Source organism: Magallana gigas, chromosome 2 (genome assembly GCF_963853765.1).
Source record: "Magallana gigas chromosome 2, xbMagGiga1.1, whole genome shotgun sequence".
In the NCBI taxonomy this organism is placed as follows: Eukaryota; Metazoa; Mollusca; class Bivalvia; order Ostreida; family Ostreidae; genus Magallana; species Magallana gigas.
In genome coordinates, this window is record NC_088854.1 from 58234074 (window position 1) to 58250009 (window position 15936).

A 15936-nucleotide genomic window follows, 5' to 3' on the forward strand; every position below is an offset into this window, starting at 1 on the left:
TAGATTCTGATAAATCTATCAGGCTAAAAGCCATTAACCTACAAGTATGAATCTGAAATGTGACTTGTAATAACTAGACCAGATCAATGTTTTGACATCTGTCACCTTGAAAGAAATACCTGTAGATATTAACTCATGTTAACATGTAAGTAAACAAAGGGTGAGCGGACCATCTTCATTGGCTTGCAAATGTTATTTCTGAATTTATTATTACCTCCGACATGTATTTCACAAGTAATGAAAAAAAAACCACAAGGTTATATTAATGATGATCAAACTCAGAAAATATCATCATAGTTTCTTATAAAACTAAAACTTCAAAGACTGAATCTTGAATTAATTACCTCATGTACTTCACAAGTAATGAAAAACACAAGGTAATAATGATGATGCAACTGACATTAAAATACTATTATAGTTTCTTTTAAAATTAACACCATATTTTTCTTTACATCATTATCATATACTTAAACCTTAAAAGTTGTGAAATTATCCAATGATTCAGAAAAAATGATATAAACTGCACAAGTGGTTTGCAAACACGGCTGTTGAGATTTTGAATGCTTCTCAAGAAAAAATAAATCTATAGTTGTTAAAATCGTTGTTAATTTTAGCATCATGATTGTTCTGGAGAAAATGTAAACAAACAACGATTGTAATACACAGTAAACCCCTACGAACCAACAAAATGATCTGAGATATGGAAGTAAAAATATAATTATTTATAAACAATAAATTTCAATAAAAGAGAAAATACAGTTATGTATTAATAATCAGGTACTGATGTAAAAAGTAAGAATAAGTCAGATTTTAATGGTTTAATTATAGAAGTAATAAATTAATTGCAATATGCATCAAAAACTAAATAATCCCCACATTGGTTCCTTAATAGGTAAGAGTTTGTGATTTCAGAATTGATAAAACAGATCCATTGTATTTGAGAAAATGATGTTTTAAATTAACTGTATGTTGAATCTACTTAATATTCATTACGATATACACATATTTAGGTGTCAATACCTTGTTAATATTTCCCTCCACCACCTCATCTGATGACCAGAGGTAAGTGATATGACATAAGAGAAAAATTATCAATTACTCCACAATAGATACTTGTAGTAAACTATAAGGATATTCACTTGTAGTAAACAACAGGAATATTCATTTGAGCTAGCATGCACATTCCAAAAATAGAGCCTAAATTCATACTGATCGTTCACCTTAAAGCAAAACCTACTGTAACACATATTTACAGAATTGTACTCTCACCATACACCTGTACAACTTTTAATACTACCAAAATATACTTTAGATGCACATACCTGTGAAAAGCTTAATTAACTCCCCACCAGAATCCATTTATACAAAATGTTAACACAGAGATTCCCAATCAAACCTTGGCATTGCCTGTCACAGCCTTCTAGATTTCAATCAATTGGCCTTAATATAATGATAGAATACATTATTCCATCTGAGAGCATTACCATATTCAGTAAGGTCTGCCAATGGTAATCTGTGGTTATACTTTCACAGTGCAGTTCTTTAATTAGCCAGACCAGTCTATCTCCAGTCCAACAGTGGAAGGGATATGCTATATAATGTATGAGATACGGGGGTGTTCTCCAAGAAAAGAAACCCAGCGTTAGTCTCAGACACAATGATTCAAAAGCTACCTTTGAGAATTTGTGTTTGGAGAGACAGGAGTAACTCCAAACAAAATGTGACCAAGCCTATAAAACATGATTTTTTTTTTTCATAATACAAATGTTTTGGACACTGAATTCTCAAAAAGAAATGAAAATCTGTTTCACTCACAAATTAAAGGTGTTGGAGCACAGCATAAGACATAAATCACTTCTCTTATACATCCTGTATTAAATGATCATCTTTTTATCTCTAAACCATTTTATAGTTATTCAGAGGTCCTGGTAATTAAGTTCACTGAGGAAGGTTCATAACTGCAAAATGAACAGAGAGGAAAACACCTAAGAATTCAATTAACACCCCCATGTTTGTGCTAAGCCTATGAGAAACAAGTTTTCTTTTTATATAGCATTGGGGATCAATGGACTTAATCATTAAATTCTGTTATTGAGATATGTTTCATAAGACTTGAATTTCCTTATTTTTCCTCAGTGAGTCTTCTTTATAGTGTCAATTTCATACAATAGCAGTTAACTTCTGTTACTAAACAAGAGGCCCATAGGTCTTAACAGTCACCTGAATAACTGCAGTGTGGCATTATAATATATTATCACTGCACATTATAATTAAAGGGTTAATGAAATCATTTTTTATATTCCAGGATTGTTTAATCTAATAAATGTTCTAAATTCTGAAAAAATTATTTAAAAATTGTAGCATAAAATACAGCAACATAATTTAACAAATACAAATAAATAATCCGTCAAAATTACACCACCCTATCCTATATAATCATCCTGCCCTAACACCAGAACCCCTGACGCAGAGGCATGGGTCAGGGGCATGAAATTCATAATTTTGGAAGAGGAACTCTTCCTTATTATAACTACTGTGGAATCATTTTTATTCGTGGGGGACAATGTTCGTGGGAAGCTAAAATTTCCTGGTTCGTGGGGACGTAATTTTTGTAGGTAGCAAGTTCTATTTTGTAAATACTATGAAATTGTAAATGTATGAATCCTAAAAAGTGCTTGACTTAAAAAATAAGCATGTTTTCAAAACAAAACCACAAAAAAGAAAGAGTCTAGCTCATCAATGAAGAGAACTATGTGGTCTGTTGTTGTTGGTTTTAAACTAAATTGTATTCTGTGAGTAAAACAGGATACAGCAATACTAGAAAGAAGTCTGCGAGTGTAAAGTCTTGTACAAAGATGGCATAGGTTCCCAAGCTGTCTGTGGTTTTTATAAATGTGAATGCTTACAAACTGTTAAGATAACATTACTCTTCATAATGCAACAAAAACAGAGCTAAAAGGAATAAAAGATGCAATCAAAGTACTGAAGTACTGACGGGAGTTGATTTTATCGATTGTTATTTATTTTAAAATCAACGATATGTTATTTTGCATGGCAAGTAAATTCCTATAAGTATTTGAATTACACACATTTTTATAATATGAATCCTACAGGAATTTCGTGAAAATCCAATATCAATCATGTTGTGTAATATTCAAAGAATTATTCCATCAAACTTCATATAAGTAATCGAAATAGTTATGAGAAATTGTATGGATTCAAGCAAAATTGAACTCTTCCCTCGTTCAACCAGACTCTTAGCTGTATCTGTTAATCTCCGACAAGCAAGAGAGACTCTATGCTTGTCGGAGATTTACAGAGACAGCCGAGCGTCTGGTTGAACGAGACTATATTGAACTCTGGCGTAGGAATACATAAAATGTACGACTTCAAAAAATATCTAAATTGTTTGTACCATTTAAAATCTGACTATTTATAAGGTATCTATAAATGAGTTTCCTTGAAGAACAATGCTTAAGAACTCATTACATCGAAATTTATTGATTATAACTAAATGTTGTCAACGGTGTTGATTTGTGCTTAGGTCCAAACACTGTTTCACTTTCGGTTTGTCTGAGTAACTGCATAGGAGAGTTGATTAAAATCAACTCCCAAATATTGTGAAAATATATTTATCACATGTTCATCTCAATATTCGGTGGATATGATATCACTCATGTAATAAATTTTTTATATTATACTGTGTATTCTTCCTCAACACGACTCAACTCGTTGTGTGTTTTCTATACCCTCGCCAAGGCTCGAAGATAGACAACAGACAACTCTTTAGATAAAAATCATATACTATCACAAATCATGAGAGATCCTATATATATGTGCTTCATAATTGCACTGCACTAGGGTAGTAAAAGAGTTTATAAATATGCAATAAAAATTCAAAAGCATGCATTTAGTACTTTAAATCTTCCCAGTACACATTTTTTAAAAATGCATCCATCAATGCAACTACAAATATTTCTTTGGACACCTCTTCATCTATTTTTAAATTAATGACGGACACATATTTTCACAATTATAATGGTATATTCTGTATCTTGGAGCTTTTGAATATCATGTCTAATTTTTCTATTCTAGTCAAAGAAATGCATACAGTGACCTTTAATCTTGCCGTGAAATCAAAAGAAAAAGGACCTTTTGAGAAATTAACTGCTCTGTAAGGTATTTTTCACAGGGTAATTAGACTGCGGAGGTGACTGGGTTCTAGACCGACTTTCATGTTGCTCTATTTTTTGCTTGTGGGGGTTTTTACAGAAGACAATATTCTGTCATATCCTGCACAATCTACCCCACTGTGAACCAAATCACAGCTCTAAAAATCGATAGTACATGTTAGCATCAGACCCACCAACATTCACAGACAGGTCACAAGAAACTGGTTCTTCAACCTAAATCTCTGACAGGAAGACAAAATCAGCAATAGTGCAAATTCATGCAATTGCTAGCACGTGACTGAATGGATGATGTGGCTATTTCTGCCATCACTGGCTACATCCGCTATCTGGGATTGGTGTATTGATTTAGTCCAGAGGGTGGCAAGAACTAACGAACATTGTCACCTACCTTGTGACTTGTCTTTTCATCCCGGAGGATCTACAACAAGAAATAAAAACAGCAAATCAATACAGATGAATACAGATCTGAAAATATCTAGTGTCTCTTCTTTATATCCACCAATTACCCAGAGTCTCTGGTTTTGCCTTACATCACACCTTTATACCTAGGTATTTATTTGTGGATTATATTTTCTCTAATAAAGTTCTGACACATTTTGTGTTTATATAATGGGCCCCTCATCCAAGCATACCCTGGATGTGATGGATGAGGGACATTCTTGGAGTACAGCCGGAGGCTGAGGAGTATCAATAGCATAATTCTTGACTAATTATACTCGGGCTCGCTCTTCAAAGAATTCAAACCATGTGACGTCAGTAGTATATATAGCACCGCCATGTATCTATCACTCATAATTTAAAGAAAATTTATTGTCAATTAGAAACTAGTGGCGGGCATGAATGTTTCACATGGGTTGGGAATGTTGATACTCCTCAGCCTCCGGCTGTACTCCAAGAATGTCCCTCATCCATCACATCCAGGGTATGCTTGGATGAGGGGCCCATTCTTTTCATACAGCCTTCGGCGTATCGGAGTATCAATAGCATGTTCAAAGAATTGACAATAAATTAAATCAACCATTTATTCAAAAAACAATTTAAGACTGTGTCAACAACAACTACATTTGCAAAACAGCATTCATAAATGTTTTAGTGTTGTTATTACTTGCTGTAACATTACATGTATCTCTACAATAGAATTTTTTAAAAATTCTTGGAAGAAGACCAGTCACCAGTTTTAAGTATATCCGTCAATGAGGCACCACTCCTTAATGCTGAAGAAGATGCAGCTGAACGAATAGAGTGTGCTTTGAAATAAGTGATATCTATTCCTGCACTTCCCATAACATCTTTGATCCATCTTGCCACTGTACTAGTAGATACTTTATTGAAAGTCTTATATGACACCAAAAGTTGATCACACTTTCTCCTTTTCTTCGTTCTTTTGAGATATTCATGAAGTGTCGACACAACACATAATTTCTTATCACTATATTTTTGCAATGAAATAGAATAAGACCTTCCTGGTCTGGATGTTTTCAACAATGACGTAAAATAAAACACAACACTATCTGAATTTAAACACATATTCTTAATATTCATACACACTAATGTCTGAGCTCTAGCCGCCGTAGTCAATGCTAACAAGGTACACAGTTTCAATGTGAGAAATTTAATGTCCAAAGACTCCAAAGGAAACAAACTTTTCAAAAAGGTTAATACTTTAGACACATCCCATGTCAACTTGTATTTCGGTAAAGATGGTCTCAGGTTGAACAATCCTTTCATAAACTTAGTTAAAGATATAGAATTCTTACTCCATTTACCATCGTTCAGAGCTAAAGTCTGAGTCACTGCCACTTTATGAGTATTTATCGTGGAATATGATTTTCCATTTTTGAAGATACTAAACAAATATGACATTAGTTCTTTCTCAGTAATTTCATTTGCAGATCTATTCCGTTTATCACACCAAAATATGAAATTTTTCCAAGCAAGGTCATACTGCTTCCTTGTTGATTTTCTGCATGATGAGAGCAGGACGATTCTAATGTCTTTTGGAAACCCTCGATTCTCCAATGTTTTCCAGATATAAGTGCTGCGGCTAGTAAGATTGTTTTGTTGAGGGGATGCTTCCGCTCTCCATCTGTCATTAAATCTGTGTGCCTTGGCAGCCTAACTGGAACAGAAATGAGCATTGAGAGAAGTAAAGGAAACCAAGATTGAGATTTCCAAACTGGAAACACTACAATAGCTTTATCGACCTTATCCTCAATTATTTTATTCAAAATTTTCCCCAATAGATGAAAAGGTGGAAATATATATGGATTTAGATTCTTCCATGTAAAGGAAAAAGCATCGATTTTCCATGCTTGTGGACAATATTTCCATGTAACAAACTTTTCAATTTTATGATTGGCAAATGATGCAAAAAGATCAACATCAGGAGAAAAATATTGTTTCAAAATTCTTTCATATATTTCTGGTTTCAATGACCATTCTGCTGAACTAGATGTTTCTCTTGAAAAATAATCTGCTAATTCATTTGATTTACCAGGCAAGTATTGACACGTCACCCAGATATTTCTTTTAAAACACCATTCCCAAATATTTCTTGCTAAATAATCCATATCTTGTGAAATCATTCCACCCATATTATTGACATAAGAAATGGCTGTTGTATTGTCACATTTCACTCCAATATGAACATTATGTTTCTCTTTAAAGAAGAATTTTAATGCTAAATATATTGCTAATAATTCGAGGTAATTAATGTGAAATTTCTCCTCCACTGATGACCAACTCTTGCTAAAATTCTTATCTCCAAATACAGCCCCCATGCCTTTAAGAGAGGCATCTGTCTCTATCCAGTAATCTACATGAGATAGTCTAATAAGTTTGCCATTCTTTAACTCAATATTTTCTATCCACCAGTTTAGATCAAGTCTACTTAAAGTAGATAAAGTTGCCTGACCTTCATAATCTTTGTCATTTTTATTTAATGCCTTAATTTTATCCCTTTCCAAAGATCTATAATAAAGTTGACCTGGGGAGATGGCATTACATGCATGAATAATTAATCCAATGAGAGTAGCTAAATCTCTTATTTTAATAAACCTTTGTTCCATTATTTTTCTTGCTACTTCTAATAATCTCTCAATTTTTTCCTTTGGTAAATATACCTTAAAACTTCTGGAGTCTATAATCAACCCAAAAAATTCAATAATTTGAGTGGGTTCTGACACAGATTTATCAAGATTCACTTGAAATCCCAAAGTATTCAATGTGTTCATTATAATCTGAGTATTCTTTCTACAATCATCTATATTTTTGTTCATTATTAATGAATCATCTAGATAATATGTACATCTGATACCCATGGATCTAAAATAAGCATACACAGGCTTTAATATCTTTGTAAAAATTCTGGGTGCTGAAGACAATCCAAAAGGAAGTACGACAAAACAATAGAATCTTTCCTTCCATTGAAAACATAAATATTTTTGATATTCATTTGCAATAGGTACACTTAAATATGCATCTTTCAAATCCACACTGCAAAAATGATCTCCTTTCTGAATGAGATTTAAAATTTGACCCAAATTTTCTTGTTTAAACTTCTCATATGTAACAAATTCATTTAAAGATCGTAAATTGATAACGGGTCTAAGCTTTCCATTTTTCTTTGGAACCACGAATATATTAGATAAAAAATGACTATCACAAAGGTCAATTTCTCTAATTGCCCCCTTTTTCCACAATTCAGTCACTTCTTCATCAACAAGAGATGTTTCGTATGTATCAAAAGCTATTTGAGAAGGTCTGTTTTTCTGATATGGTAATTCATTAAAGGAAATTTCATAACCTTGAATTGTCTTCAACACCCATTGATCATTGGTTATTTTCTTCCATTCATGAACAAAATTTTTTAGTCTCCCTACCTTAATCACATCGTTCTCTAAAATCTGTTCTTTCCTCTTCTGTCCACATTTCTCATCTCTCTGCCATATGCATTTCTTCCCCCTAAAAAAGGTCTGTTTGATCCTCTACCTCTACCATAATTATAATTGTAAGGGTAATTCTTTCTTCCTCTTGTGTTAGTATAAAAAGAGTTGTTCCTTGGCCTGTCTCTTTTGTATTTATCAAAGTCTGACAATTCTTTGATCTTTTTCTGAATATCGCCCCCAAACAAAAGTTCTGATACGGGCTGAGATGTATTACATATGTCTTGGAATCTACTGGGTAAAACCCTTCTCATCAAAAATCGTCTCTTTTGAGAAATTTGGTAGATGGAATTACACAACACGATAATTGACTGTTTTAACAGATTTCTTATCTCTTTGAACTTGTCATTTGTCTTCATCATTTCAGCAATTCTGAGTATAGGTGTAATACCAGCAACAATGGTTTTTTGCACTGCTTGAAAACCAGAATCACGACTCTGGGCAAATTTTGGTAAAATGTTCCATATGTCCGTATTGACCCTAGGTGCTACTAAATTATTGCAATTAGCTGGCCTTGGATTATCTTCAATAATTTTTGATGTCTCACCCTCTTTAATACACAAAGTATTGACCATTTCTGCCAGTTTAGAATCAATATCTTTCCCTTTCTTATCTGAACTAAACCAATCTGGTATTGCCCAATCACTTAATTCTATGTCTTTCTCTGATTCATTATCAGCAAAGAAATCAAACTCGTTTTGATTTTCATTCTCACTAGAGATGCTCTCGTGTTCTATCGACTGATTTGTACTTGCACTATCTTGTTGCAAATTGTAAATACAACCAATTAAATCATTTATGCCCATGAGTTCCTTAAACTTATCTATCTCATCTTGACCCATGTTTACTAGTGCATTGGTAATATCTTTACCAGATAACTTGTCATCTTTCTTCGTTTTCTTTGTCTTATTTTTATTGCCATTTGCTTTCTTTCGTTTTGTACCTTTAGAATTCGCTACCGGCCTCGCCGGTGCACATTCACTCTGGTCATTACCATTATTGTTTAAGTCTTTGCTCACAGAACCTGTGGCAGAATTAGCTCTAGTAACTGCTTTAACTTCGTTCAATTTTTTAGCTAGTCTTTTTTCTGCTTCTCGAATAGCATCGCTATCGAAACCCTCAAACGAATCATTATCAGAGTCTGCCATTATAGAGAGGACCTCGTCCCCAGATTCGATACAAGATGACATGTAAAAATGTCAACAAAGAAATTCACACGTGAACCACGTGTGTATAAGAAATATACACCAGCGTAAATTTCAAGCAGTTAAGTCATTAAAAACGAACAAACACGTGAACCACGTGTTAACAAAGACAACGTCTCAGTTTTAATATGATAACAAACCGTAAGTTAAGCTGAGCCCGCACGAAGTGCGCCAAGAAAAAATATGAGTGATAGATACATGGCGGTGCTATATATACTACTGACGTCACATGGTTTGAATTCTTTGAAGAGCGAGCCCGAGTATAATTAGTCAAGAATTATGCTATTGATACTCCGATACGCCGAAGGCTGTATGAAAAGAATGTCAAAATTGACATATTGCTATTAAGACTTCTAGTTTTTGGTCAATGTGACTGCAGTCAACTTATAATGGCTAAGAACCAAAGACCTGATATAAATGACAATAAGAAGTATCAGCCGCAGGGTGGCTTTGTGATATTAATCATTCAGTAAGCAATGATCATATTGACATATACTACTGGAGAATGTTCAATTGATAACATCATTCTGGTAATAATTATTACTGATACATGTATTGATTCTTTTAGCAATGATTAATATATATCTCAATTACACATACACAATAATTCACTCTGCATAATTTGGTGTAACCTATATAAGTCATCATTAACCTACCCCTGCAGGCTGTCTCTACATAGTCAAACCATTTATTTTTCTATGAGCAACATTTCTTTTCATTTCAAGTATTTTAATTTTAGGTCAAGGTCTTTGTTCTCTCAAAGCCAAAATGCATTAATTTCTGAAGGCTATAGAGAACTGGAAACAAAACTGCATGGAAGTGTTCCACACAGGCGCTGATTGGGCTGCAAATAAAAGATACTCACATGAACGGAAAACATGCTGAAGATTATTGCACAAAATTAAAGATGCCATAGTCAATTGTAACTGACTTCTGAATCACACATAAAGTGAACACAAGTAAACTAGGATCCTCCCAGCATAACGTCTGCTTGTAATACCGTAGTTACTCACTCAAAATACTACCGGTACTTCCACTGTCCATCCATCAATAGATTACTCACAGTGGACTCATTTCAAGCAGAATTGACTGCATAACTATCTGAATCCTATATCCTTTCATCAACTTACAACCCAAAAATAAGTCTCAGCATTGCATAATCTCATTGTCTTCACCCTAGATATGCACTGCAAGACATTAACATGGTTTCCTCTGCTCGAAATAGGAATGAAAAATAAACATAAAACAAATTTTATGGGTCAATCATTATACAGCCATCTTCTTCCAGAACATATAGCAAAATGTCAAATAAGAAACCCAAATTCTCTTGCCAGGCTCAGCACAACAGTTTATCAATTTGTCTACAGGAACTTCTGACTTATTCAGGGCAACAAGAGCCCCTGCACATTGCATAACCATACATCGAATCACACGCAATCACACTTGACAGTTTAAAAGTCTCCTCTCAGAATCTGATACAGTTATTTTAAAACGGGAGAGACAGATGGAAGAAGTGGCTGAAGTATTCAGGCCAAAAAATGAATAAACAAAGGGGTGGTGGGAGGGCCTTAAAAAAATTGCTTCAAACCTCATGGGGTATTATATGCAGTAGATATGCATACCCATTTCATAAGATTATGCAATATGAACAACTCCAGGTCAATCATAGTTAAATAATAGCTGAGATGGTTGGAGAATCTGTTATTCAAGGTATAAACAAGTAGGTCAAACTGACATCACCATCACCGAAGGCATCAGACAACCTGATGAAAAGGTCAAGATAACTTTTCTCAAAAATTGTAGATTTTACAGGATCCTAGAGACTGTGGGTACTGTGAAAACTGGCTCCAGTCAATATTTTCATATTTATTAAATATGTGATTACCTGACAAAAGTTTACTTGTGTTGATATGTGACTGTTTAAAGGTTAGAAATAAGATCATTTTTCTGATGTCAATTCACCATACAAATGACACATGTACCAGGGGTATGCAAAATGTACAGTTCTTCAACCCAATTCACTAGAAATCTGTATCAAGATCCCCTTTTAGGTACCTTTGTTTTTAAAGGGGTAATTAGGCAACATCAATTTTATTTTGGACATCCAATGAAAAAAGTGTTTGCGGGTGAGTGATAAAATATTAAAATATCTTTTATAATAGGCAAAGTTTTTAGACAGAACAAAAATAAATTTGTGCGCACGGTTATATATTTTCTACTTGTTTCTAATTTATAAATTCAAACAATTAAGAAATAAGGTATCATTTTTGGATGTATATCGGGATATAAATACAGGTACGTCACGTGATCAAATCCCATAAAGCCCGTAGGGCTGTTGAAGTCACAGAGTGGTTGGAAATTTGAAAACAAAGCGATTGAAAGCTAAGTTAGAGTCTACTTAGGCATATTCAGTGGAAACTCTATCACAGATTCAGATTCAATAAAATGGCTTTCCTACTACATTATAGAGAAAAGCAATATTAACTTCTAAGTTCCTTTAACGTAACAAAACGGACAGAGAAGCACAAGGAGTTAAATTTGACTGTGATCCGTGAATGGTCTAAACACGCAAGGTCTGTGATATTGCGCATGCAATTTTGATCGAGGCTTGTAATAAAGTCAAAAATGAATTTTAACTAAATTAACTCATTTGACAAATTGCGATTGTAATTTTCAAGAATGCCTCGTTACGATGTCGGTCCATAAACATTATTCTGTTTACAGGGCTAACGTGTTATCTAACATGAATCATTTATCCCCCGCAATTAATGTTATATTTTTTTAAAAATGAATGAATAAAATTTTGTATAACAAAATACAGATATGATCATTTGTTTATGCCTTAATCATGTTTCCATTACGATATCTAATAGGTGTGTTTCAGCACAAGTCTGTTAGTTTGAGCACATAGAAAAAGTAGTGACCTAGATTATTCATGCGCTACTTTGACCTCTTGACCCATAATGATGATATGCAGGAATAAAAGCAGACTTCGCAAACAGTGTTATATAATGGAAAACATTTGCAAGTGTAAATATTTTAAAATACGGAAAATAGAGCGGAAATAGAACAGAAAACAGCACAGAATTTACTGGATGCAGAAAATTAATAATAAAATTTTTTGTAGTTTTTTTATTTTCTTCAGCTCTGGCCATGCATAAGTGTGTACAGATAACTCCACCTAAGAAAAAAATAAATGATTTGTGCTTTGGTCCAAACACTGTTTCACTTTCGGTTTGTCAGAGTAACTGCATAGGAGAGTTGATTAAAATCAACTCCCAAAAAGGGGTACAAAAAACGGTACAAAACATTGCATAAAAATCATAATGTTTTCACACCGGTGGCTTGTATTGTTATGCTTGACAAAGCTGATGTATTGATTGTGACGCTATCGTAAAAAGTCAACCAAAGCGGTTCTGTTAATATCTAAGATGATTAAACATGTTTTTTTTACCATGATTATTATGCTGAAATAAATGATATGGTTTTAAGTTTTTATATGCAGAAGTTTATGTAAGGTTGCATTTGCTGCTGTTATTTAGCATTGCTGATATATATTTGTAATATGAACAAGATGTAATTGGAGACGTTGACTTTCATGTTATAAAGTTGATAAACTAACTTTCATCTAAACGTAAGCTTAATTTTTACGATTCGTAAGAAAGTTGTGATTGAATTTTAAAGCATGCAAAACTTCATTACAACATTTAAAATAAAACATTTGTGACAATTTATATTTGTTGGTTTAGAAATAAGGTGCCTTAATTATAAAAAGAATTTATGCAATGTTTTGTACCGTTTTTTGTACCCCTTTTTGGGAGTTGATTTTAATCAACTCTCCTATGCAGTTACTCTGACAAACCGAAAGTGAAACAGCGTTCGGAGATTAATGGCAATAGCCGAGCGTTTTGTTGAACAAGACTAGAGTTCATATTGCTAGTATCCATAAATTTTCCAGAAATATTTCTATCACTGATACATAGTTTGGTTGAATTGATTCTATCTTTAAATATTACTTGACATGATTCATACGGGTTTTTTTCAACATTCTTGCGTCGAAAAAGTCCGCAAATTCATATTATAAAAATGTGCGTAATTCGAATACAGATTAAAAACTACCTGTACTTGTTATGCAAAATAATATATCATTGATTTAAAATAAATAAACATCGATAAAATCAACTCCCATCTGTTCTTCGGTACTTTGATTTAATTGGGAACTGTACAGTTTTTCACCCTAATTCCAGTTCTTTTAGGGCTCATCACCCTAAACAATTGAAGCCAAAAAATGCAAAATTCTCAGACACCATTATTCACAAACAAGTAATTAGCCCACTCAAGGCCTTTGGTTTGGTTGTTACGTAGACTACAGTCTGTTGGATTCCTGAGACCTTAAGTACATTATGTACATAAATACATATCAGACTTCTGAGCCCCATGGTGTTTACAATTCAGATACAGTCAAACTTAGCTGGCTTGATCAGTTTGATTTTAGAGGCAAAGAAAACCTTGAGATATGTCTATCCAAGGATACAAGAGAAATACTTGAAAGTAAAGAGACAGTTGTCGGGAATGTCCATCTTACAGTTACACTGAGCATTAAGTACTCTGCTAAAACCAAAGTTCAACCAAAAGTTCCACTGTATGAGTAAAATTGCAAGCATCACTTTTCTGATGTGATTTTAAATGTATAATAAGTTCATTTTCTACTTATCATTTCCCCATGGAATGCCTAAGATAATTTAATTCACTAACAGTCACAAGACAGCAAAATGCATGTGTATTGAAATTATAATGAAGATGTTGACCATGTTGTGAACAAATACCAGTAACTTATGTTTTACTGGTTTTTAAAAACAGCCTAATTATAGCAAAATGAAACTTGTGAAAAAAATAAATTTTCATCAGAATAAACAAAAATATGACAATTCAGCTGAATTTTCATTAAGTATTGACACATTTTAATACTTATTATAAGTTAAGGTCAATATTCAGGTCAGCCGGTGTCTTAGTGGTCTTAAGACCACGGGGCTATTAGCCAAAATCTATGCAAGTTTTATTTACAATACAAACAATAGCCAAATCCCACAAGTTTTAGGATTATTTTAAAGTCTTTTTAAATTGAAAAATTGCACTATAACTTTTGTTTTTATTCTCAGTTTTCAGGTCAGCCTATATCTTTAAGTTTAGACCATAATTAGCCAAAATCTATGTAAATTTTATTTACACTACAAGCAATAGGCAAATTCCACAAGTTCTAGGATTATTTTAAAGTTTTTTTAAATTGAAAAATTGCACTAGAACTTTTTGTTTTTATTCTCAGTTTTCAGGTCAGCCCATATCTTAAGTTTGGACCATAATTGTCTTTACTTGCCATAAGTCTATGGTCAAGTTTCTCTTCATTTTTCAATACATGTACTAACAACAGCAAAATCACAAAAAGTTCCTAGACTTTTGAGAACAAAATGAATAATTTCACAAGCACATCTCTCTCCTTAAGTATTCCTGCTGACTGAAGAGTAATACACGGCATACATAATATACATCTAATATGTAATTGCAATACATGTACCTACCATTAGTCTTTGCATAGTTTGCATAAAAACCTGCTTTTTCAAACTTTTGGGAAATTTAAAATTATTAAGAAAGGTATTTCCAAATGCACCAATTGCATGGCCTTTCTAAATGTTCTTGGACCTCTGTAACTTGAAATTACCAATACATGTATTGCCATTGGCCACAGAGTGGTAACGGTTCCTTAGATGTCATTTAATACCATACAATTAAATATTAAATATGCCAAATGATTTTCAGGCATGGCTTTGTGAACCAATTAAACGCAAGGGTAAAAAAAACACGTAGTTGTGCGCTATATACAGTACATACACCACTCATTGCGTCTAAACATTACCAAACACCAACTTCTTGTGGCCATACTTACATTGGAACTATAATCCACATTCCAACAGCTCCAACAACGAAAAAGAGATTTATATGTATGAGCGAACATTCTTAAGCACATGCCTTAACACAAAAAGGATAATTCATTTTTTCCTCTGCTTTTTAAATGAGGTGATAAAAATAACTACCTATGTGCAGCATACAGGTAAAAAGTAGCAATGCAAGGACTTACTTAATTAAGGGCTGACAGAAAAATCAGTTTTCTTGTGTTGACATCAACAATTGCTATCCTTTGGCCAGGTGAGAATCAAACAAAGCTCTCCTACCGACCGACCTTGAAACAGTAATGTATTCCCAATCACAGATGAACGCACTGACACAACATTATTACAGCAGTTAACATGATAGGGTTATGAGGCAACAGCGAACATTGCAGACTTTCCCTTTTCATGGCTATGTAATGAATGCACGCGTTTCAATGTTGTAAATTGGCCAACATTGACCCTGGAATATTAAAATTGCACCATGGGTACAGTTAAAAAGCTCAGCATTGTTATAAATTCCTGTTCCTGCTTAATCCCCTCATCAAATTATCTAACCGAATGATCCCATATTAAATTAGCAACTAATCCTCTTATTAGGAAATAAAAGTTGGTCAAGCACTTGCTTATACTCAACAATGTGAACACCTTA

At 33.4% G+C, this 15936-nt stretch overlaps 2 protein-coding genes across 10 annotated transcripts in view; both read right to left on the reverse strand.

Annotated features, from left to right (window-relative positions):
* LOC105347138 (vitamin D3 receptor B) overlaps nucleotides 1-15936 on the reverse strand; it is a 48580-nt gene that overhangs the window by 27317 nt on the left and 5327 nt on the right. For 2 of the 8 annotated variants that reach the window (XM_034448472.2, XM_034448476.2), the window contains one exon: nucleotides 4582-4611. The exons of 1 other annotated variant lie outside the window; for it this stretch is intronic. In XM_034448472.2, coding sequence (XP_034304363.2) covers nucleotides 4582-4611 — 30 coding nt within the window. Of the gene's footprint in view, nucleotides 1-1484; nucleotides 1504-4581; nucleotides 4612-10207; nucleotides 10468-15283; nucleotides 15301-15475; nucleotides 15745-15936 lie in introns of those variants that run through there. 5 more of the 8 variants (XM_034448474.2, XM_066077484.1, XM_066077485.1 and 2 more) reach the window with 5 other exon arrangements.
* LOC105330302 (uncharacterized) lies at nucleotides 5644-10197 on the reverse strand. Of its 2 annotated transcripts, none has more exons than XM_011431917.3 (2): nucleotides 8075-10197; nucleotides 5644-6308 (listed from the first exon to the last, which is right to left on the reverse strand). In XM_011431917.3, exon 1 carries the CDS (start codon nucleotides 9325-9327, stop codon nucleotides 8092-8094), a length of 1236 nt encoding a protein of 411 aa, XP_011430219.3. In that variant the 5' UTR covers nucleotides 9328-10197; the 3' UTR covers nucleotides 5644-6308; nucleotides 8075-8091. The 2 variants fall into 2 exon arrangements, with proteins under 2 accessions (XP_011430219.3, XP_011430218.3); XM_011431916.4 differs by having other exon boundaries at nucleotides 5644-6312.